Source organism: Anomaloglossus baeobatrachus, chromosome 4 (genome assembly GCF_048569485.1).
Source record: "Anomaloglossus baeobatrachus isolate aAnoBae1 chromosome 4, aAnoBae1.hap1, whole genome shotgun sequence".
NCBI classification, from domain to species: Eukaryota; Metazoa; Chordata; class Amphibia; order Anura; family Aromobatidae; genus Anomaloglossus; species Anomaloglossus baeobatrachus.
The window spans coordinates 650,299,972-650,322,678 of NC_134356.1; the positions used below are offsets into that span (position 1 = coordinate 650,299,972).

Sequence of the window (22,707 nt, forward strand, 5' to 3'; positions counted from 1 at the left end):
TCTATCTATCTATCCCTCTATCAATCCCTCTATCTATCTATCTATCCCTCTATCTATCTATCTATCTATCTCTCTATCTATCCCTCTATCTCTCTATCTATCCCTCTATCTATCTCTCTATCTATCCCTCTATCTATCTCTCTATCTATCCTTCTATCTATCTCTCTATCTATCCATCTATCTATCTATCTATCTATCCCTCTATATATCCCTCTATCTATCTATCTATCTATCTATCCCTCTATCTCTCTATCTATCCCTCTATCTATCTATCTATCCCTCTATCTATCTATCTATCTATCTATCTATCCCTCTATCTATCTATCCCTCTATCTATCTATCTATCTATCTATCTATCCCTCTATCTATCTATCTATCTATCTATCTATCTCTCTATCCCTCTATCTATCTATCTCTCTATCTATCCCTCTATCTATCTATCTATCTATCTATCTATCCCTCTATCTATCTATCCCTCTATCTATCTATCTATCTATCTATCCCTCTATCTATCTATCTATCTATCTATCTATCTATCTATCTATCTCTCTATCCCTCTATCTATCTATCTATCTATCCCTCTATCTATCTATCTATCTATCCCTCTATCTATCTCTCTATCTATCCCTCTATCTATCTATCTCTCTATCTATCCCTCTATCTATCTATCCCTCTATCTATCCCTCTATCTATCTATCTATCCTTCTATCTCTCTATCTATCCCTCTATCTATCTATTTATCTATCTATCTATCCCTCTATCTATCTATCATGACATTTTAAGAGTGAAATTATAAATAAATTCTCATAAACCATCCTAATGTTGGCCCCTTCTCCTCAAGGACCCCATATAGACACCCAAAATCATACATTTAAAGGGGTTGTCCACATCTAGAACAGCTCCTTCTGAGTCTACATGCTTCTCCCAGGTAAAATCAAAAAGCCTATACTCACCTCTGTGGCTGATGTGATGCCAAGGCTCACATTCCCAGGGCTGACATGACATTGTGACATCACGCACCCCATGATCCAATCAGCACCATATTTTGTCTCCCCGCCTTCAAACGTGTTAACCAACAGGAAGTGGTGAGCGTTGCAGCTTATGCTCACTTCCTGTTGCTCCTCATTCTCCTCATTCTGAAACAAGGGAGACAGATTGGATAAGGAGCTCATGTGATGTTACTTTGTCACATGAGCCCCAATATCGCTAGAACTGCACTGGTGTAAGGGAGACTAGGGCTCTACCGACCCCATAGGTAAAAGTACTGTAATAAGTTTGACAAAGAACTGTGTTATGTTTGGTATGGTCATTAGATGGCCATGATATAGTGATCGCTTCCCTAGTATCTTCTGGATAGAGAAGGGTTAATTGCAGGGAGGAATGTAGTCAATAAAAAGGCAAGTAACTAGGAAGTGGCTAGGAGAGTCCCCAGTGAGGAGAAAGGAATAAGTAGCTGCGTCTGCAGGAAATGCAGCAGGCAAGGAGCCCGCTAACTACAATTTAGCTGGACTTTTGGGTCAGACTTGGACCCCGGACACGCAGAGTCCTAGAGTGGAGAGGACTGGTTGCAACTGCATCCCTATGAGTGGGATAAGTCTTTGCGGTCTGAGTCGCATCCGTTTCCCTGGAAAGATACCCGAAGAGCACCTTCAAAAGACAGACAGTTAGTGTGACCCTAAAGAGAGGGTGGGTACCGAACGTGAGACCAGAGGAGTGATGTCGTAATAGGCCCCTTCACTGGCAAAAGCTAAATCTCTGAGAGTGGTACAAAGTGTGCTGAATGGACTTTTTTAATCTTTTAACGTACAATGATGCCCTTAGAAGAGATGAGGGGCTTAGAGGTCTTCAAGGAGACTCAAGTACCAGAGAAGTGGTTGTCCTGCAAAATGTATACAGCAACTGTTGCTATTAGAAACTCCTTCGGGGGTCAAAGCTGTGCCCGCATACTGCGTGATAAAGATATATGTTTGATGCTACTAAGTAAAATTCTGATGACAAACAAAAATTGCAAGTGTCTCAGTCAATGTGTCAGCAAGTAAATGGACTTTTGTTGCCTTATTGAATTGGGGAGGCGCCTGGGGCGCGAGGTGTTAATATCAGGCTGAGCTGCGGCCAAAAAGCCTTTACTGCGAGTACTATAATGGCCCCCGTTTGCCCCTCCAACACTGAAGGTGTGTATAGGCTTTCTCATTTTACCTGTGGGAAACATGGAAGGAAAACATAAGGGCTTTTCCTAGTAGTGGACAACGCCATTAAAACTCTTTTTACCCAAAAAAGATTTAATTGTCCACTTGTGCCTACCGATATACTCTTATAAGACTTCTTAGATCGTAAGTGCTAGAGAAATAAAAGAGACGGCAAATTAATTCCGCTTTCGGAAAAGTAGTTGTAAGACCTATGCCGGCGTCCTCGAATTCCCTGGCTCCCATCCCCCAGCAAGGACAACGCTTCCCTCACCTGTCTAGGCGTCAAGCTGCTGTTATCCCTTTTCCGTCCCTCGCTGCAGCTCCACGGAGTGTCTATACTCCTAGCAAACTTCCTACACCTTCCTGTAGGCCAAGCCGCACGGCCACGCCCTCTTCTTAAAGGGCCTGATTCCTCTTAACCCAGAAGTACCTCCCAGGTCAGCTGGGAGGCCATGGATATATAAGGCAACTCTGGTATATGAGAAGTGTCCTGAGCAATGAGTTAAACTAAAGGGGGCTTTACACGCAACGACATCGCTAACGAGATGTTGTTGGGGGTCACGGAATTCGTGATGCACATCCGGCCTTGTTAGCGACATCGTTGCATGTGACACGTACGAGCGACCGCTAACGATGCAAAATACTCACCAAATTGTTGATTGTTGACACGTCGTCCATTTCCCAAATGTCATTCCTTGTTCTGGACTCAGGTTGTTCGTCGTTCCTGAGGCAGCAGACATCGCTACTTGTGACACCCCAGGAACGACGAACAACACCGTACCTATGTCCTCCGGCAATGAGGTGGGCGTGACCTCAATGCGGCTGCTCTCCGCCCCTCCGCTTTTATTGGATGCCTGCCGTGTGACATCGTTGTGATGCCGCATAAACCACCCCCTTAGGAAAGAGGCTGTTCGTCGGCCACAGTGACATCATTAGGAAGGAAAGTACGTGTGACGGGTCCTAGCGATATTGTGTGCCACGGGCAGCGATTTGCCCATGACGCACAAACGATGGGGGTGGGTGCTTTCACGAGCGACATCGCTAGCGATGTCGCTGCGTGTAAAGCAGCCTTTAGGCTCATTGCTGTAGTCAGGTTCCCTAGCTCTCTGCTGCTGCTGTATGAATGTGATACTGCTATTCCTCATATCTGTTTGTATTACAGAAAGCTGCTGCCGATATCCATATCTATTGCTGCTGATGTGAGCCGCCACTTCGGTCACCTTCCACGATACCTGCAGCCACAGTATCATCAAGCTGCTGTCGTCCATCCATCTAACTATCCATCCATCTAACCATCCATCCAACCATCCATCAATCCATCCCAGATGGAGTTTCTATACCTGTTGCCATTGGGGTCTCTTGCCAGTGACTGTTGCTCTCGTACTCCTGGGGTCAGCTGATGTAACACCAGTCTCCCGAGTAGCACCCAGACCGATTCCTGCAGCGTAACACCTCTACCATTAGGGGCTCTGGAGAATATCAGGCTAAAGTCCATAGTCAAGCCCCACTGGGTTTCTGTGTGTTGCGCCCTGGTGGGTTTACTAAAATCCTTGCTTGCCTGGTGAGCATGATAGTAGATATCACTTTTCCATAAGAAACGTTTATTATTTCCCTATATAAATTCTCAACTTTTTCGAATTTTACTCAAGAACAAGAATATTCATTCACATAAGTAGAAGCTCAATGTGGACTCAGTCATTGTGGCACCTTCTTTAGTTATGATTGTGGGCACTAATTGAGGTAGGTGGTGAATCTCCACCAGATATCTGGTACTCTATATTGGACCATGTAACTTTGGAGACATCCTTACATTTTTTTTTACTTTTTTCATGGCATAGGATTTATGTTAAGTTACACATTAGGGACTCATACAGTATAACCGATGCAATGGAAGTCAGCGTAGGTAAATGAGCAAGTAGTTTGGTTCTATTTGCATCCTGTATCCCCCGGTGTCAGATGTACATTAAGGATTCAGAGCTCCTAAGCTGCCAGATTCCTTCTTACTCTAAATCATGAAATGCAGCCAGATACAGTCCTGCTGGAGCTGCACAAATTTAATAATCCTGAAAATTGATTAAGTATCTCGGCTGTGGCAGAACGCCTTGAGTGGGAGTAGGGACACTGTGAGGTCAGAGAGAACTTCTGGAAATCCTATTTGTAGAAAGTAAAAGCACAGTAAAAATACATAATATGTAGTAGCGGAATTATGGCTTCACATTGTGATCTGTTAAGGAGTACAAAAAGTATGAAGATTAACAATGACACAAGATTTTGTAATGAAGGCAGCCCGTAATCTAATTAGACGGCACTATGGAAAGAAGGTTCTGGTGTTCCAGTAGGGTCCCAATCTCTTCCAATACAATAGAAAAATTCAGCACGAAGTTATCACTTGCAAATTGTGATTTTTGGGTCATCTCATCTCATGTGACCTTCAAACATCGGATTGCAGATGGATAGTTGGTATGTTGTCTTAGAGCATGTGGAATAGCGGGTACACCACTAAGGAGTTATGGAATACATGATAGTTGAGTTTCTAGTTGTATCAGCTCACAATCTAATTTTTTAAATATACTAGGTGTAGTAGCTGGTGTTGCCCGAGATAGTAACGGTCTCTCTGTCTCTCTCCCAGTCTCTGTCTGTCTCCTTCTGTCTGTCTCTCTCTCTGTCTATCTCTTTATCTCTTTGTCTTTCTCTTTCCCTGTCTGTCCCTCTCTCTATCTCTTTGTCTTTCTCTGTCTGTCTGTCTCTTTCCCTGTCTGTCTGTCTCATTCCCTTTCTGTCTCTGTCTGTCTTTTTGTCTCTTTCCCTGCCTGTCTCTGTCTCTTTCCCTGTCTGTCTCTATCTGTCTCTTTCCCTGTCTCTCCCTTTCTGAATCTTTCCCTGTCTGTCTGCCTCTGTCTGTCTCTTTGTCTGTGTCTATCTGTGTCTGCTTCTATATCTATCTGTTTCTTTGTCTGTGTCTATCTGTGTCTGTCTGTCTCTCCCTGTCTCTGTCTGTTTGTGTCTGTCTGTTTCTTTCCCTGTCTGTCTGTTTCCCTGTCTGTCTCTTTCCCTGTCTGTCTCTGTCTGTCTCTTTCCCTTTTCTGTCTCTTTCCCTGTCTGTCTGTGTCTCGTCTGTCTCTTTGTCTGTCACTTTGTCTGTCTCTCTGTCTCTCTGTCTGTCTTTGTCTGTCTGTCTTTATCTCTCTGTCTTTGTCTGTCTTTGTCTCTGTCTGTCACTGTCTTTGGCTGTCTGTTTCTCTGTCTGTCTCTGTCTGTGTCTGTTTGTCTATGTCTTTCTCTTTTTCTGTCTGTCTCTTTCCCTGTCTGTCAAATCAAATCAAATCAAATCAAATCAAATAGGCTTTATTTTGCAGGACCAAAAAACAATCAGTATTGCCAAAGCGAGAAAAGAAATGTGACAGGGGAGTGGGTTAGGATTGTGGGGATGGGGTGTTGGGGCCACAATTTTGGGAATGATGGTCCATTAGGAGGTCTTTAGTACCCCCCAGCTTATGACATGTGGTGACATATTGGTTGGCGATCTCCACCATTGATTCTTCTTCCCCCAGTAGGATGCAGTTTGTCTGTCTCTTCCCCTTCCTACATTGTGACACGCCAAAATTCAATTCAAGGGGGTGGCTGCACATTGTTCTGGCTGCATTGTGATTTCAAGCTCCATTGACTTTAATGGAGGCAGGTTTTTGGAGAATAACTGTAAAGCACAGGGTTAAAATTTCCACTAAAAACATAGTCTATGACTATAAGGTGCCTGTGCAAAATTTTGTGATTTTACATGTGACGGTGCGGATTCCTTTATCGGACATATGTGCCGCCCCGGTGTTAATCGGGCTGCTCGGATCCGGGATCATCGAGGCTCGAGGGGTTCGGACCCGGCTTGGCAGACACTCCGATCCGTAAAAAGGGTTATTTACAGGGAAAAGGTTTGTGATGCCACTTGCGGGTTGCGGTAATGGGAGTACTGCCGCTGCTGGAGAGAGGACTGGGGAAGATGGTGTGAAGCAGCAGTGTCAGTACCTCCGCAGAAAGGGAAGGCCCCGGGCTCAGGGGGGTTGGTAGATTTGGGAAGACAGGGTGCAGAAACCAGGGTACTCACTGCGGGTAGTCGTGGTGTTGGATGAGGTGGAGAAAGGAGACACACACCCTGTAGGTAAACTTAAGTCTCTGAGTACAGCTGCCACTGCCGGGAGCCCGTCCCAGTACCCGGTCCCGCCGATGTCACTTAGTGATTCGGAGCCTGCCTCCGTGCACAATTTGTTGTCTGTTGATGGCCCCCGTGGTTTGAAGCTGTTGGGGGCCCTGCTCACTATGTGTAGTGTAGCCATGCGCCTAAGGGCTGGCACCTGGGACCTCAGTGGGTTGCTGTGTCTGGAAAAACCCTGTCCCCCTCGTTGTGCTGATGCCCTCAGTCTCTGAGCATTTAGGGAAGTTCTTGAAGAACCTCTACCTTTCAGGTGAATTGTCATGACGTTGAATCGCTCCTCCCTGTCATGCTCGGTACCAGTCAGTTCTGTTGGACCCTCAAAGACAAAGTCCGTCACACCACTGTCCAACGTCCCTGTAACCGGTCCCTCTGGACCCGGATCACTGCTTGCGACCCAATCAGTTTTTCTTAGCTCCCCAGGAGCTAAATCTCCCAGCTCCTCACTCTCTGGAGCTTACTTCTGCACTCTCAATCTCTCCCCTTACAGTCTGCTCAGTCCCTAAGTGTCTGGCCCATTTTCCAGCTAGTCCAGGTTTTGTAGTGCAGATGGGAGTGACACCGGTTTCCTGGGTACCTGTAACCATGGGGGGGTGGGCCGTACACCCTGGGTAAAGGGTGCAGTTCCCTGTAGCACCCTGATGCATTCAGGGGCGCTACACATACACACACACACACACACACATACTGTATATACATACACACACATACACACAAACACTCGACTTTATATAATAGATTTGATACAGATATTAATTGTGGCAGACTAAGCTTTGTATATAAAGTGTTTAACCATAGATATCAGAATGGTGGACTTTCTGGGCTATCACCACAAACTTTGCAGGTCTGAATTAAGTTTTCCTTTCTACGACCACTTTTACTACCAATGACATTGGTGAAGGTTCGAGAGATGTTCTACTACATAACTGTCAGTCAATCACCCATTCCTCTGACAGCTATCTCCCCTGACTCATTCATAAGCATAGTGACGGTGAGCAGAGCATGAATTTTTGCTTCACTGGTGAGTGGGGAATACACCATTGTCAGTCACCTTTGAAGGCAATTATCTCCCAGGGGAACAAAAAAAATCAGAAAAGCTAAAATCTAACATGACTGAACCCACTTTCCTCTAAAATCTTCTGTCAGAGACTATTGTGCTGCTCAAATACACATTTTATATTTTATATTTCCATCTATCCAACTGAAATATAATATTTTACAGATTTCTGTACAACCACTACACCAATACCTCTGCTCTGTTCCATACATTGAACTGGTTGCCCATCCACTATAGAATAGAATACAATTTAAACTTACCACTCTCACCAACAAAGCTCTCTGCTGTGTACAGCGCTGTGCTGTCTTCGATTTCCATCCTCCTTTTTGCCTACAATGGAAATGGAAATCTTCTAGAGGAAGCTGGATAAAAATATAGCTGGGATGATTTGGGAAAACCTGCACCCTTAGACGGGCTTTGCACGTTGCGACATCGCAAGCCGATGCTGCGATGTCGCACGCGATAGTCCCCGCCCCTGTCGCAGGTACAATATCTTGTGATAGCTGGCGTAGCGATAATTATCGCTACGCCAGCTTCACATGCACTCACCTGCCCTGCGACCGTCGCTCTGGCCGGCGACCCGCCTCCTTCCTAAGGGGGCGGGTCGTGCAGCGTCACAGCGATGTCACACGGCAGGCGGCCAATGGCGGCGGAGGGGCAGAGATGAGCAGGATATAAACATCCCGCCCACCTCCTTCCTTCCGTAGAGCCGCCGGCGGCAGGTAAGGGGAAGTTCCTCGCTCCGGCGGCTTCATACACAGCGATGTGTGCTGCCGCAGGAACGAGGAACTACATCGTACCTGTCGCGGCACCGGCATTATGGAAATGTCGGAGCCTGCACCGATGATACGATAACGACGCTTTTGCGCTCATTCATCGTATCCTCTAGGATTTACACACTACGACATCGCAAGTGACGCCGGATGTACGTCACTTTCGATTTGACCCCACTGACATCGCACCTGTGATGTCGTAGTGTGCAAAACCGCCCTTAGAGAGTTGGACCCGATGGACCATGAGTTCCCTTCCAACTGTACTATTCTATGATTCTTTGATAATAGCCTATGCAGGTTTTCTCTTCAGATTATCTAAAACTAACATTGTTCTTCGTTACAACCTGCCACTCTTGCTTCCAAGATTTTGCTCGTGCTGCAGCAGTTCTTTGGAATGAACTACCCCAGGTTAATTTCAACTAGTTAATGAAGATTTTTACTTACTACAGTAGTTAGTCTAAAATTTGGCTGGACTATACAATACAAACACTTTATATATTTTGTATCCCCCCCAATTCCTCACAATTTGCAAGCTTGAGTGCAGGGCCTTGACTCTCCTTGTTTGAATTGATATCTGATATTGGTTGTATATGTATCTCTGAGTTGCAATGTGCTACAGAATATGTTGGCGGTTTAAAGCTAAAGATTAGTATTGATTTGATAGATCTCACATTTTCATTTAACCACTTAACAATCTGGGAGGAACATTTTCATCACAATCTGCAATGGGGAGTTTAAAGCAGGCTCAGGAGCAGAGCCCGCTTCATATGTGGCAGATGCTGATTGTGTGATATAGCCGGCATAAGCCTCTAACAGCAGTAAGTGAAACCAGCATCGATTACTTCTATTAACCAGAAAGATGACACTGTCAGTTACTGACAGCAGTACTTAACACTAGAACTACTGGACTCGTGACACCTATATAGAAATACATGGTGCAAAGTAGTCAAAATGACTACCTCAGTAGTTCTAGTGTTAAATGACACAATTCTCTTTAGACCCCCCTCCCCAACATGATGTTAATAGCAAAATCGAAATTAAGCTATATACGGTATATTTTGCTATACAGTAAATAATGACATGATTGCGTATTCAAGTCCTCTTGGGTAACATAAAAAAATAAAAGTAAGTTTTGAAAAAAAAATAAAAAAAATGTATATATATATATATATATATATATATATATAAAATATATAGATAGATAGATAGATAGACAGATTTTTCTTATTATTTTTATTTTCTTCAGAAATTACTTTTACTTTCTTTTATGTTGCCCAAGATATATATAAAACAAAATTAAAGAACATATAAACATTTAAAATAACCTCTCTTTTCCCTATTCAAAAATAAAATAAAAAATAAAAAAAGGAATACATTTAATTTTTTTGTGAAAGTAAAGTATGTACTATGAATATATAATATTATTTAGAATGGATGTTTAATACTGGATTGAGAAAAAAATGACAGAAAAGTGTTGTTTTTTTCAGTCGCCCATTCCTAAAAAAGTACATAAATTAGAAAAATAAAAACTACAGTTCCGCACTCAAGACTCAAAACAACCCAGCTCCATGGATGAAAATACAGCATAAAAGTTGGGGGGTTCAAAAAATGGGCACACAAGCAAGAATTTATTTTTCAAGGATTTTTTTTTATCCACTATACATATATATATTAAAACAAATGTTTGGTGTTACTGTAGTCATGCAGATCCAGAGAATAACAGTATTTTTACTGAACAATCAATGGCGTAAACATAAAACCCAACAAACAATGGCAGAATTCACAGTACCTGGATTTTTTTGTGTTTATCGTGAATTTATATGGTAAAATGAACTGTGTCATTCAAAACCATAACTTGTCTTGTATAAAACAATCCCTTACACAGGTATCTCAACTGAAAAAAAATAAAATAAATATGGGAGGGAAAAAATGAAATTGAAAAATAACTAAAAATATCTGAGTTCTATTGAAATGGTCCTCAAGCAACGCCTCTTTGGATGTGTTCACACATTGAGCTCTTGATGTAGAAAGTCATGCCACTGTGCCATTCAGATAAATGGAACTCATTTTCAGGTGCGTATATTTTTGCAACAAGTTCTGCAACATGTGAACATACCCTAAGATTTTTCAGAGCAAACGTTATTTACTTACTTAGAATGTCAAGAAAGTTTCTAAAGTTATGATGAAACCTTCTACTTGAGAAGATCACACTTTGATCTATACAGGACAATGCTCTCAAGAAAGCCATTTTCTGTTAGAGTTTATTATATTCATAATTTCAGAAACTTAAAGGGGTTGTCTCCTACTTTTACATTAATGGCCTATCATTAGAAGAGGTCATCAATGTCTGCTTGGCCTAGGTCCCACATCCTGCACCCCCACCGATTAACTGTTCTCGGTGCCGGTGGCAGCAGGAAATGCTCAGTTCTCGAGCTGCTCCATCTTTTGTTAGTGGCCAAGGATGGATAGTGCACATCCACTTCTTTAATTTGAATGGGAGGTGGATGTGCAGTTCCCAGCTGTGGCCGGTATCAGAAGATGGGGAAGCTACGGAACTGGGCATTTTTGGCAGCCTGCCACTGCCACTGGCACCAAGAACAGCTAATTGGTGTCAGACTCGGCCAATGAGACATTGAAGACCTATCCCATGGTCTCTTTACGTTTTTATAGCTCCCGAAAAGTAGTTTATGATTTTGCGAAAAAGTACAAAATTTACCTTCACAATATTTAGTCTTTGAATGCTTCATTTTTCCTGTAAGAGTGTTGTAAGAAAGTAATAATTCTGCATTGTACCATACCTGGAAGCTTTTAGTGTTGATATTCCTTTGGGTGTCTGTGGCCCTCAACTTTGTATCCAGAACTTTCATTAAGGACTCGGTATTTCGCACATACTGTAAATCTCGAAATGTTCTCAGATCTAAAACCTCCATGGACTGTGAAATGTTCTGTACCTGGAGACAAAAAGGAGACAACACTCGTAAAGTAAACATGGTACATAAAATCTCTATTGTAGGTCATACTATACTTGAAAGCTCATTTTGCAGTAATACTTTAATGTATACATTTCGTTCTGAAAAACATGAATACTTCAAAGTCAACTATCATTGGATACCTTCTTTCTGTCACACAGAGTTTTATACAAACTTTGCCGACTGTCATGGAGGAAATGGGCACTGTTCAGATTGCAAATTCTGACACTCTCTGCCTGATGGTTTCTCTGGTCTCTGTGATCAACACAGGCAGACTTGGGCATCAACCTGCTGTGTGCTGATACACAGGCAAGCTAGCAAGAATTAATCTCTTCTAGACTGCTTACTCCTTTGTTTACATGTTGTGGGGAGATCTATCACTTCTGCTCCCATCCTATTTATGCTGGTTGAATTTTTCCACCCATGCCAGCTATAGTTTTTATGTTGGTCTGTGAAGTGTGGTATCCCAGACTTACTGGTGAAAGTTGTGTTCATTTCTTGGTGCGGTTGTGGAGTTTACCCCTGTTTTGTAGCGTCCTTCCTACTCTTGTTTTTCCTCTTGAACCTCTTATTGTCTTCACCTTTATGTGTGTGCTGTGTAACAGAGTTCTGGTTTTCCCTTGTCTGTCTTTATCTGTGGGTTTTATCACACTCCAATCCCATCCCTCCCTAGGAGCAGGGAGAGAGGGAATCAGATCAGGACTGGTCAGAAGCAGGATCAGGAAGGAGACTCAGGCCTCTCCACTATCAGGAGTATCTCTGAGATTTGGAATAAAATAGGGACCCTTAGCTTGAGGGTCAGCTTAAGAGCCCCCTGTTCCCCGCTATCCCATAGTAATCGTGACACTTTCTGAAGGTTGACTATAATCCACTAATGATATTATTTGCTCTTCAGTGCAGATGGTTCTAATTTTGAGCTCTTTGATTTTTCCAAAACTAAATTAGACTTGGAAACATATGGAAAACTAAGGGGTACTTTGCACACTACGACATCGCAGCTGCGATGTCGGTGGGGTCAAATCGAAAGTGACGCATATCGACACCGGAGTATGTGAATCATTTTTACAACCATTAACGAGCGCAAAAGTGTCGAAATTGTATGATTGGTGTAGTGTCGGGCATTTCCATAATTCCATAGTTCCTGCAGCAGCACATATCGCTGTGTATGAAGCCGCAGGAGCGAGGAACATCTCCTTACCTGCGTCCCGCCTGCAATGAGGAAGGAAGGAGGTGGGCGGGATGTTTACGTCACGCTCATCTCCGCCCCCCTGCTTCTATTGGCCGCCTGCCGTGTGACATCGCTGTGACGCCGCACGACCCGCCCCCTTAGGAAGGAGGTGGTTTACTGGCCAGAGCGACGTCGCAGGGCAGGTGAGTGCATGTGAAGCTGCCGTAGCAATCAATAATGTTCACTACGGCAGCTATCACAAGATATCGCATGTGCGACGGGGGCGGGGACTATCGCGCTCGGCATCGCTACAATCGGCTTGCGATGTTGTAGTGTGCAAAGTACCCCTAAGAGTTGAGTGAACCCTTTATCTAGTGCAGATCATTGCACTTGTATGCTTTTTTTTTCATTGACTCATATGATTTTTCTTGATAAGACGTAGTAAGTATACTTAGACTATGCCCCCATTTCAGTTACAGAACACATTTATTTTTAGTTTCTTAGCAAACACCTCACTTCATGTGTTATCTGCTTTCATTTTCTATTGAGGTCAACAACCTCATTCAGCAGAAACATTTGTTTGACATTACACCGTGTGATCATTTATAAGGGAGGTGAGTATTTTGACCACATCATCATCTTCTTGCAGATTTCCCTCCTCAGAGCTGCATAAACCTGAATTCTTATTGTATGGAGCAGATCGGGTGATGTATATTTGTGTAATGAGGAGGGGTGAGGCCTAAGGATACAACTCCGTTTATGACCCCCTTCACACGCACATGTCTCCGATACGTGCTAGGTCCGTGCCCGCATGTACCAGAGACACGGGCACACGTAAACGCATTAAAATCAATGGATTTATGTGCACGCACGTGTGCAGCCATTGGCCCGTGCCTCCGTGTGGAGCAGACGTGTGTACATGTGCTCCACACAGATGCATGTCCATTTTTCTCCGGCAGCACGGGTGTCACAAGGCCCGCATACGGACCATACGAATGTAGTGTGGATGCGGTCCCGTGTGACACGCGCCGGACAAACACACGTGTCAGAGAAAAAAAAAAATCTTTACTCACTTTCTCCAGCCCTCCTGTCTCTGCCGCTGCTGCCACTTGCTGCTGACTGCCGCTCATTAGGCTCATTTAATATTCACTTCACTGCAGCCGGCAGTAGCAGCAGCGGGGAATCGGCAGGAAAGGAGACCAAAGATCAGCACCACAGACAACGACGCCAGGGACAGGTGAGCAGAAAGTTCCGTTCTCCATGTGTTATCACGGATAACACCCGGAGAACACACGCAGTGCCATAAACACGGCACACAGAGGGGAAAACGCACCTTTAACACGTCCGTGAAACACGTGCGTGATTTTCACAGACGTGTGAAGGGGGCCTATCAAGGTGTTCAGAATTATTAGGCAGCTAGTTTTCCTCAGGCCACATGGGACAAAAAAAGAGGTTTAACTGACTCTGAAAGTAAAATTATTATCTACAGAGGATGCAGCAATCTTTGAATTGCCAAGATATTAGGTTGATTACAGAACCATCCAAAGTTTTGTTGCAAATAGTCAACAGGATCGCAATAGTCATGGTGAGAAAAAAAAGACACACATAACATCTAAAAGTTTGAGAAGAATCAAACATAAAGTGACCAGGAACCCACTATGCTCCATTGCTGTCATATTCCGGAACTACAACCTCACTAGGGGCCAGAAGTACAAGGTGTTCAGTGCTCAGAGACGCTACCAAGGTGAGCAGGGCTGAAACCAATCACTACTGAGCAAGACATAACAATACAAGGTGTTCAGTGCTTTGGGACATGGCCGAGATAAGGAGGGCTAAAACCAATCACAACTGAGAAAGACATAACAATACAAGGTGTTCAGTGCTTGGAGACACGGCCGAGGTAAGAAGGGCTGAAACCAATCATCACTGAGCAAGACACAAAAGAACAAGGTGTTCAGTGCTCGGAGACACGGTCAAGGTAAGGAGGCTGAGCCTGACCACCACTGAACAAGACACAGAAATACAAGGTACCTAGTGCTCAGGGAAGTGGCTGTGGTGAGGAGGCTGAAACCCAACCACCACTGACTGAGCAAGACACAAAAGTACAAGGTGCTCACTGCTCAGAGACATGGCCAAGGTAAGGAGGCAGAGCTCGACCACCATTGAGCAATACACAGAAGTACAAAGCGTTCCGCGCTCAGTGACATGGCTGAAGTGAGTAGGCTGAAACCCAACCACCACTGAGCAAGACACAGAAGTACAAGGTGTTCAGTGCTTGAAGACATGGCCGAGGTCAGGAGACTGAATCTGAACACCATTGAGCAGTAAACAGAAGTTCCAGGTGTTCAGTGCTTGGAGACACGGCCGAGGTCAAGAACCTGAACCTGAGCACTACTGGACAAGATACAGAAGTACCAGGTGTGAAGTGCTCAGAGACACGTCCGAGCTCAGGAAGCTGAACCTGAACACCACTGAGCAAGACACAGAAGTACAAGGTGTTCAGTGCTTGGAGACATGGCCGAGGTCAGGAAACTGAACCTGAACACCACTGAGTAAGAAATAGAAGGGGAAACATCAACCCTGGTTCAAGAAATACCTGTAGACAGGTTGCTGATGGGTTTTATGGACTGATGAGATGAGATTGACTCCTTCTGGACCAGATGGTTGGACCAATTCACAGGAAGATTGTCATGACAGACACAGAGGTCATCAGCTGACCCCCACTTGTCATGACAACAGATCGTCGCACTGAGATCACGTTATGGGAGTGGGGAATGGTGCACTCGCCGCCAGCGCTTCTTTAATCCTGTTGTCAGAGATTCACAGTGGGCTTTAACTTGTTAACAGCCGAGGGCAGATCTCCAATCCAATCATGGCTGTTAAGCCTGCTTTAAACTTTGCAATTTCGCATACGATATTGTATGCGATTTGCAACGCCCCCATCGTATGTGTGGCATGTTCAATTTGTTGAACGTGCCGCACAAACGATTAACCCCCGTCACACGTACTTACGCGTCCATACAACCTCGATGTGGGCGGCGAACGTCCACTTCCTGGAGTGGGAGGGACGTTCAGCGTCACATCGACGTCACGCGGCAGCCGGCTAATAGAAGCGGAGGGGCGGAGATGAGCGGGACGTAAACATCCCGCCCACCTCCTTCCTTCCGCATTGTCGGCGGGAGCCGCGGACGGAGGTAAGCTGTCGTTCAATGTTCCCGGGGTGTCACACACTGCGATGTGTGCTGCCTCGGGAACATTGCCCAACCGCACGTTCAATCTTTGAGGATTGAACGACATGCATGCGATGAACGGATTTTTGTTCAATCGCAATTGCACGGAGGTTTTACATGCTACAATCATACTTACGATGCCGGATGTGCGTCACTTACGATGTGACCCTGCCGACACATCGTAAGATTTATTGTAGCATGTAAAGCGGCCTTTAGAGGCACATGTCGGCTGATCTGATCAGCTGACATGTGCGGGGGAAAGATGCGGGCTCGGCATGCTTGCCCACATCAAAGGCAAGAAGACGACATATTACATATGTTTAAGCTATATGTCATGAAAAGATTAACAAATGAAAATGGACAATTGACATAACGAAATTTACGTTTTTCATTTAGTTCCATAGCAATTCTGCAAACTAAAGGCCCCATTACACGCAACGACATCTCTAACGTGACACTTACGAGCGACTGCAAACGATCACAAATACTCACCACATCGTTGATTGTTGACACGTCGTTCATTTCCCAAATATCGTTGCTCATTTGGGACGCAGGTTGTTCGTCGTTCCTGAGGCAGCACACATTGCTACGTGTGACACCCCAGGAAAGACCAACAACAGTGTTCCTGCGTCCTCCAGCAACGAGGTGGGAGTGACGTTCATCTGGCTTCTCTCCGCCCCTCAGGTGTCCTGCTGTGTGACGTTGCTGTGACGCCGCACTAACCGCCCCCTTAAAAATGAGATTGTTCGGTGGCCACAGCGACATCGTTAGAAAGGTATGTTGGTGTGACGCGTACCTGCGATATTGTTCGCCACGGGCAGCGATTTGCCTGTGGCGCACGAACGACGGGGGCGGGTGCTATCCCTAGCGACATCGCTAGCGATGTCGCTGCGTGTAAAGCGGCCTTAAGGCTATGTGCACACTCTGCAGATTTGGTGCAGATAATTTAGGTACCATTTCTACACTTAGTGGCAGAAAAATTCACCAAAATCGGCTGGTGGTTTTGGCGCTTTTTTATGTGTTTTTGCAGCATTTTTTTGCATGTAACAAGGAAAACACTGTCGATAAAGCTTCTGTATAATTTTCTTTAGAAGTAATGCATGTCTATATTCTTACATTCATGGTTTGCATCCTTGAGTATTGCAGAGTGCAATTATCTTTTTCAATTCTTTCATCGATAACATGAATATCATTCCATTCAGGTTCATGAATATTCACTGCTGCCCATGCCCACCCTCTGTGTCAGCATCTGTGATTGGTTGAAGATGAGTTTGCTGTATAGTTGTGTAAAAAGAAATAAATAATTTTAAAAAAATTTGCGTGTGCTCCCCCTTCATATTTTGGATAATAGGCGAGGGTAAAACAGGCCATTACGGTCTGCAACCCCCAATAGTCTGTTTTGCCGTGGCTGGTTATCAAAAATAGAGAGGATTCCATATTTTAAAAAAGTGGGATGTGGACCCCACATTTTTGATAACTAGCCACTGTAAAGCTGCCAGGTGGGGGCTAGTATTATTAGGGTGTGAAGAGTCATTGATATTGGCCCTCCTAGCCTAAAATTTGCAGCCCACAGCCACCCTAGAAGTGGTGCATCCATAAGATACGCCAATTCTGGTGCTTGATTTGGTTCATCAAGACTGCCACACCAGGGAAGACGGGTTGATCCAGGTGCGCCAGAATTGGCACATCTTACTATTTTTTATAACCAGTGTAATGACCTGCGCCCCGAATGTATTGTGGACACACGTCTGGCAGTGGGATTGAGGCACACAGGAGCACTTTGTCACTTAAACAGTCCATGCGGTTTATTCAAGCATGTCATAAACCGCTGTTACAGTTCATTTCAACAAAATTACAGGAATATGCCCCTATCCCCAGTCTGTTAAAGAAGTGAGTATATCTGCAAGGTTTCATACACACAGCATCCCAGTGCAGGCATCCCAGCCTTTACTCACTGATCTCTCAGCTGTATCAGAGTGAAGACAAATATGGTGGTCTTCACTTGCTGACACCCAGTCAGCTCACAACCCCCTTCTCCTTTGGATACCTGTTCAGGAGTCGCAGCACACTACCCACATGGTATCACCATGTGCTCCAGCAGGGCCGTGTCCTTCCAGGACCTTGGTAGACTGCCATGTGATAACTACCAGACATATGATATCCTCCCAGACACACCCCTGGGTGGGAGGTATGTGGATGGTCAGTCCCGCCCCTCACTTCTGGCCATGCCATGAATCTAGCCCTGTTACCAAAAAGACGTGTGGAACTACAAGTCCCAGCCAACACTCCAGGTTCATGGCAGAGGTTCTCTGCAGCACATACCAGCCATTTCCAATATTACCGATTGCCATCTTACACCAGCCACGGTAAAGCTGACCGCTGGGGGTTGTAGCCCATAACTGCTACTTTACCACGCTTGTTATCAAATATAGGGAGGGATCCCACATCATTATTTTTTTTACAGTGGTGCGTTAGCTAATCACAGCCATGCCAATACTTATCCATGCCTTGCTGATTGGCTGCGAACAGGAACTAGACATACATTAAAAAGTCCATGTTCAGTATTCAGCACGAGACACAAGGTATTTGGTACGAACCCTGAACTTTACCGTTTGGGTTCGCTCATCCCTAAAGAAGAGGTTTTAATAGGAACCCATGATATTAGAGGTGGGTCGTCGATTACTTCTAAAGGCCACTTTACACGCAATGACATTGCTAGCGAGATGTCGTTGGGGTCACGGAATTCGTGACGACCATCTGGCCTCATTAGCAACGTCGTTGCGTGTGAAACGCAGGAACGACCGTTAACGATCAAAAATACTCACCATATCGTTGATCCTTGACACATCGTTCTAATCACAAATATCATTGCTGCTGCAGGTACGATGTTGTTCCTCGTTCCCGGGGCAGCACACATCGCTATGTGTGACACCGCAGGAACGAGGAACAACATCATACCTGCAGCCGCCGCCAATGAGGAAGGAAGTAGGTGGGCGGGATGTTACGGCCGCTCATCTCCGCCCCTCCACTTCTATTGGGCGGCCGCTTAGTGACGCCACTGTGACGCCCCATGAACCGCCCCCTTAGAAAGGAGGCGGTTCGCCGGCCACAATGACGTCGCTACGCAGGTAAGTCCGTGTAATGGGTGTTAGCGATGTTGTGCGCCACGGGCAGCGATTTGCCCGTGACGCACAACTGACGGGGGCGGGTGCTTTCACCAGTGACATCGCTAGCGATGACGCTGTGTGTAAAGTGTCCTTAAGAAACAACGATGTTTAACAGCAGCTCTGTTTCCCATCAATGATCAGCATTTCCTTTTTTTTAACGAACCGATGAATATAAATTTCACTAGATTTCAATTTCATTTGATTCAATGAGTATCAGTTCTGCTCATGCAGCTCATGAGAAGATTTCTTCCACCTGAGTGAAAACAACTGTTCTTTCCTCTTGGCTGATTTATAATACTGTAAATATTCGCCCCCTTCATACAATCCTCTGTAAACCAACAGAAAATTAATTATGATTCACTCAGCAAGAAACTTCTACATGGCGCAGGTGCTCGCTCACGATGATTGAGAGACGCCAAAAATTTTTGCAGCTGTAGACGTTTGCAAATTGGCACAATAAAATCATGTATGAAAATGAAATAAAATCTTCTCGATAGCGGTGCGCCCCAATATCCGGCCTCCTGTATAATTTTTGGATCTAAGGATGGCCAATGATACATAATCTATGCCTAATGAAAACAGACATTTTCTATCACAGATTGTTTTGCTCAGAATGTGACCTCCATCGGAGAGAATGGAAACGCTAAGAAGTGGACTTATATTGTAAGCTCACAGGCAGCGAATCTCGGCCATTATGTAACCTTACCTCAATGTAAAAGAGACCGTCTATTGTGTGTTAACACAAATAGTCAGTGAATCTAGAGCAGAAGCGCAGTGAGGGAGGGAGGCTGGAAGGACTAGAAAACAATGAATGATTTTTATATGCTTATCCTTAGATAGACTGGTGACCAAGGACAGCTTTTCAAAGTGTCCAAAAATTTCAATATTTCAGTTTCTAATTTTTGATCTGTGCCGCTCCCGTACCAGCAGCCGAGCTGCTCGGATCCGGATCCGCGGTGGCTCGAGGGGTCCCCGGGTTTCGTGCAGCCACTCAAATGAAGGGGATATTTACAGGGGGACGTATTAGAGTTTGTGACGCCACCCGTGGTATGTGGTAATTAGGAGTACCACCGCTGCAGTTGAGAGTACCCGGGGATGATGGAATGGGCAGCCAGGTGTTGTGACCCTCCACAGGTAGGGGGATACCCCGGGGCTCGGTGATGGTGGTGCGAGTGCCGTTGGATGCAAAGGTGTCACTTGTGTACTCACTCAGTTCATTAAGCTGACACCGACAACTGGATAAACCAAAGTTCTGGACACCGCTGCCGCTAAGGGGAGCTTAGTTTGGGTCCCGTCCCCAATGGTGCTGCCTGGTGATGCATGACCTGCCACATAGCACTAAGTTTACTTCTCTGTTGGTCCCGGTAGTATGGAACTTGCCGGGTCCCACTTCCCACTATGGCTAAGTGTGGAGCTTGCTCTCAGGGTTCACGCTTGAGATTTTCTGGACCGTTTTTAGTGGAAAGTCCTATCCCTGTCGTTGCACTAGTACCCAGATTTTGAAGCAGGTGGAGAGCGGATTTTGAAGGCTCCACTCTCTTCGGGTAAATTGTCAGATTGCCTGAAGCTACTCCCTGACCTAGGGTCCACGTACCCCGTTGTGCCCTGGTCCCAGCCCGATGCTGGTGCAAGGCCGCCGACTGTCCTCGTTGACAGATCCGTGCCCCTTGCCACGATCCCCGGGGTCCAGCTCCTTTAGGCCCAGACCACCGTCTGCCACCTAGATAGCCTCCTAGGAGCCCTGCTCCTGACCTCCTTTCTTTTTCACTTCCAAAACACAACTCATCACTCCTGACACTCCTGACCTCCCCTTTCCAAGCCCCCAGGTGGGTGACTCTATTCCACTCAAGCCATCCATTGGTGTGTTTCGTGGGTGTGGTACAGAGTGTACCTAGGATTTGATTAGCTGATGTAGGCAACACCATATAGTTGGGGACCCATAACCAAGAAGGAGGTGGATACTGTATGGGAGGGCAGATTGTGCAATACTCTTTGATGACCTGATAGTCCAGGGGCGTCACAGATCATGTCCACATCGAAAGGAAATGTAGGTAGCTAGCTAGGACAGCATTGAGGTGAAAAAATGTATAAAGGGGATTTGCAAACTTCACTTATAGGGATTGTTGGATTTTGTTGATAAGGATCGAACTTCTCCCCTGCCTTCTGCCTTCCTGCTTGGCAGGGGGTGGTGCAATCCTGATTCATTGACCGTTCAGATTAGTGGCAACTTTGTGCTGTTGCCCCAAGCTAAGTGCTCTCTGATGCTGCTAAGGTATTTAAGGCATCCTCCCCACATGGAAGGTGCCAGAGTAAAGTATTAATCCTGTTAGTATATGGTTGCTAGTTGTCTGGTCCCGTATGTTGTGCCCGTGTCCTATGCCTTGTAACCTGTACCTGTGTTCTAGTGCCTGTTCAGTGTACCTGTATCTGCCAGTACCTGCTGTCCTGTCTGCACAAGCCATCCAGGTTGCCCAAGCCATCCAATCTGCACCAGCTGTCCAGTCTGCTCCAGCCATCCAGTCTGCACCAGCTGTTCAGTCTGCACCAGCCGTCCAGTCTGCTCCCACCATCCAGTCTGCTCCAGTCATCCAGTCTGCATCAGCCGTCCAGTATGCTCCAAATATCCCGTCTGCTCCAGGAATCCAGTTTTCTCCAGCCGTTCAGGCTGCTCCAGGGATCCAGTCTGCACCAGCTGTCCAGTCTACACTAGCCATCCAGTCTGTTCCAACTGCCCAATCTGCACCAGCTGTACAGTTTGTTCCAGCCATCCTGCCTGTGTAGCAGCTGACCACTTGGGTCAGCTGCTACAGTGCTGGGAGTTCCCCTGAAGTGGTACCTGGCAGCTACACAAGCCTATCCTCACCATCAAAGATTCTCCTGAAGACAAGGAAGTTGCTTAATTATGTCGCGGGTGGAGGAGGGGACGCCGCGCTCTCCCACTGCTCAGGTTCGGCTGCCGCTGCGGCTGCTGCGGCCTGCCGCTGCTCGGTGGCTCGAGCGATGGCCCGGATCCCGGGGACTCGAGCGGCACTCCTCGCCCGTGAGTGAAAAGGGGAATTGGTGTTTTGGGATAGTTTATTGTCCGTGACGCCACCCACGGTTGTGGTGATTGAATGTACACCACCGCTGCTCTGGCTGGGGATCCCGGGAGTGATGGTGTGGAGCAGCCAGTTGTTGTGTTGCCCCTCCGTGGGTAGGGGTTGGTGATCCCGGGGCCCAGTGATGGGGTTGGGATGGTGGACAGGCGGGTATGGGGCCTGTGGAGGTGCAGGGGCGCAGGGGCAGCACTGTGCCGCACGGCACGGAGGTACTCACTCAGCCAGTAAACACGACACAGTTCTCGTTAAACAAACGGCTGGTTGGACGGGTCCTTCGGACGGTTACGGTGCTGACTTCCCCTGCAGTTGACGGTGACGGTCTCTTCCCTGCACCTATGTGTTGTTGTTTGGTAGCGATGGGTTCCCACCGGTAACCCACTCCCCAGCTTGGATATGAGCCGGAGGAGCTCCACTCTTGCCCGCAGACGCTGGCCCTGGGAAACTGGTGCCTTGGCGGTGGCGGTGTCTCCCTTTAACGGTTGGACTGTTGCCTTCAACGGGACTTGGTTGTTGGGAGACAGTCATCCCCTTCACTGACGGATTTGGCAAATTCAGCGACTCCTAGCCTTGTCGGGATCCGAAAGGCCCCTGCCCTGGTGCTGACTAATCTTCATATACCGCTCCGGTACCGCCGGGTCACCACTCGTCCACGGTCCTTTCGGCAAACTCCAATCAGTCTCGCCTGCAGACAGTCACCGCCGTCTGCCAACCTTGCTGTCTCAGTACGGGGCACACACCCGGACCAACTTCAGGCTTCTTTCTGTCACTTTCTCTGTTGCTCTTACTTTAGCTCCTCTACCACTTCTAACTCTCCACTTCAACTCCTTCCACCTCCTCCTCAAAACTCTATCTTTACTC

At 46.1% G+C, this 22,707-nt stretch overlaps 1 protein-coding gene across 2 annotated transcripts in view; it reads right to left on the reverse strand.

Moving 5' to 3' along the window:
• Positions 1-22,707, reverse strand: part of OLFM2 (olfactomedin 2) — a 514,357-nt gene that overhangs the window by 153,103 nt on the left and 338,547 nt on the right. For both annotated transcript variants that reach the window (XM_075346476.1, XM_075346475.1), the window contains exon 3: positions 11,016-11,168. In XM_075346476.1, the coding sequence (XP_075202591.1) occupies positions 11,016-11,168 (153 nt within the window). The remainder of the gene's footprint in view (positions 1-11,015; positions 11,169-22,707) is intronic.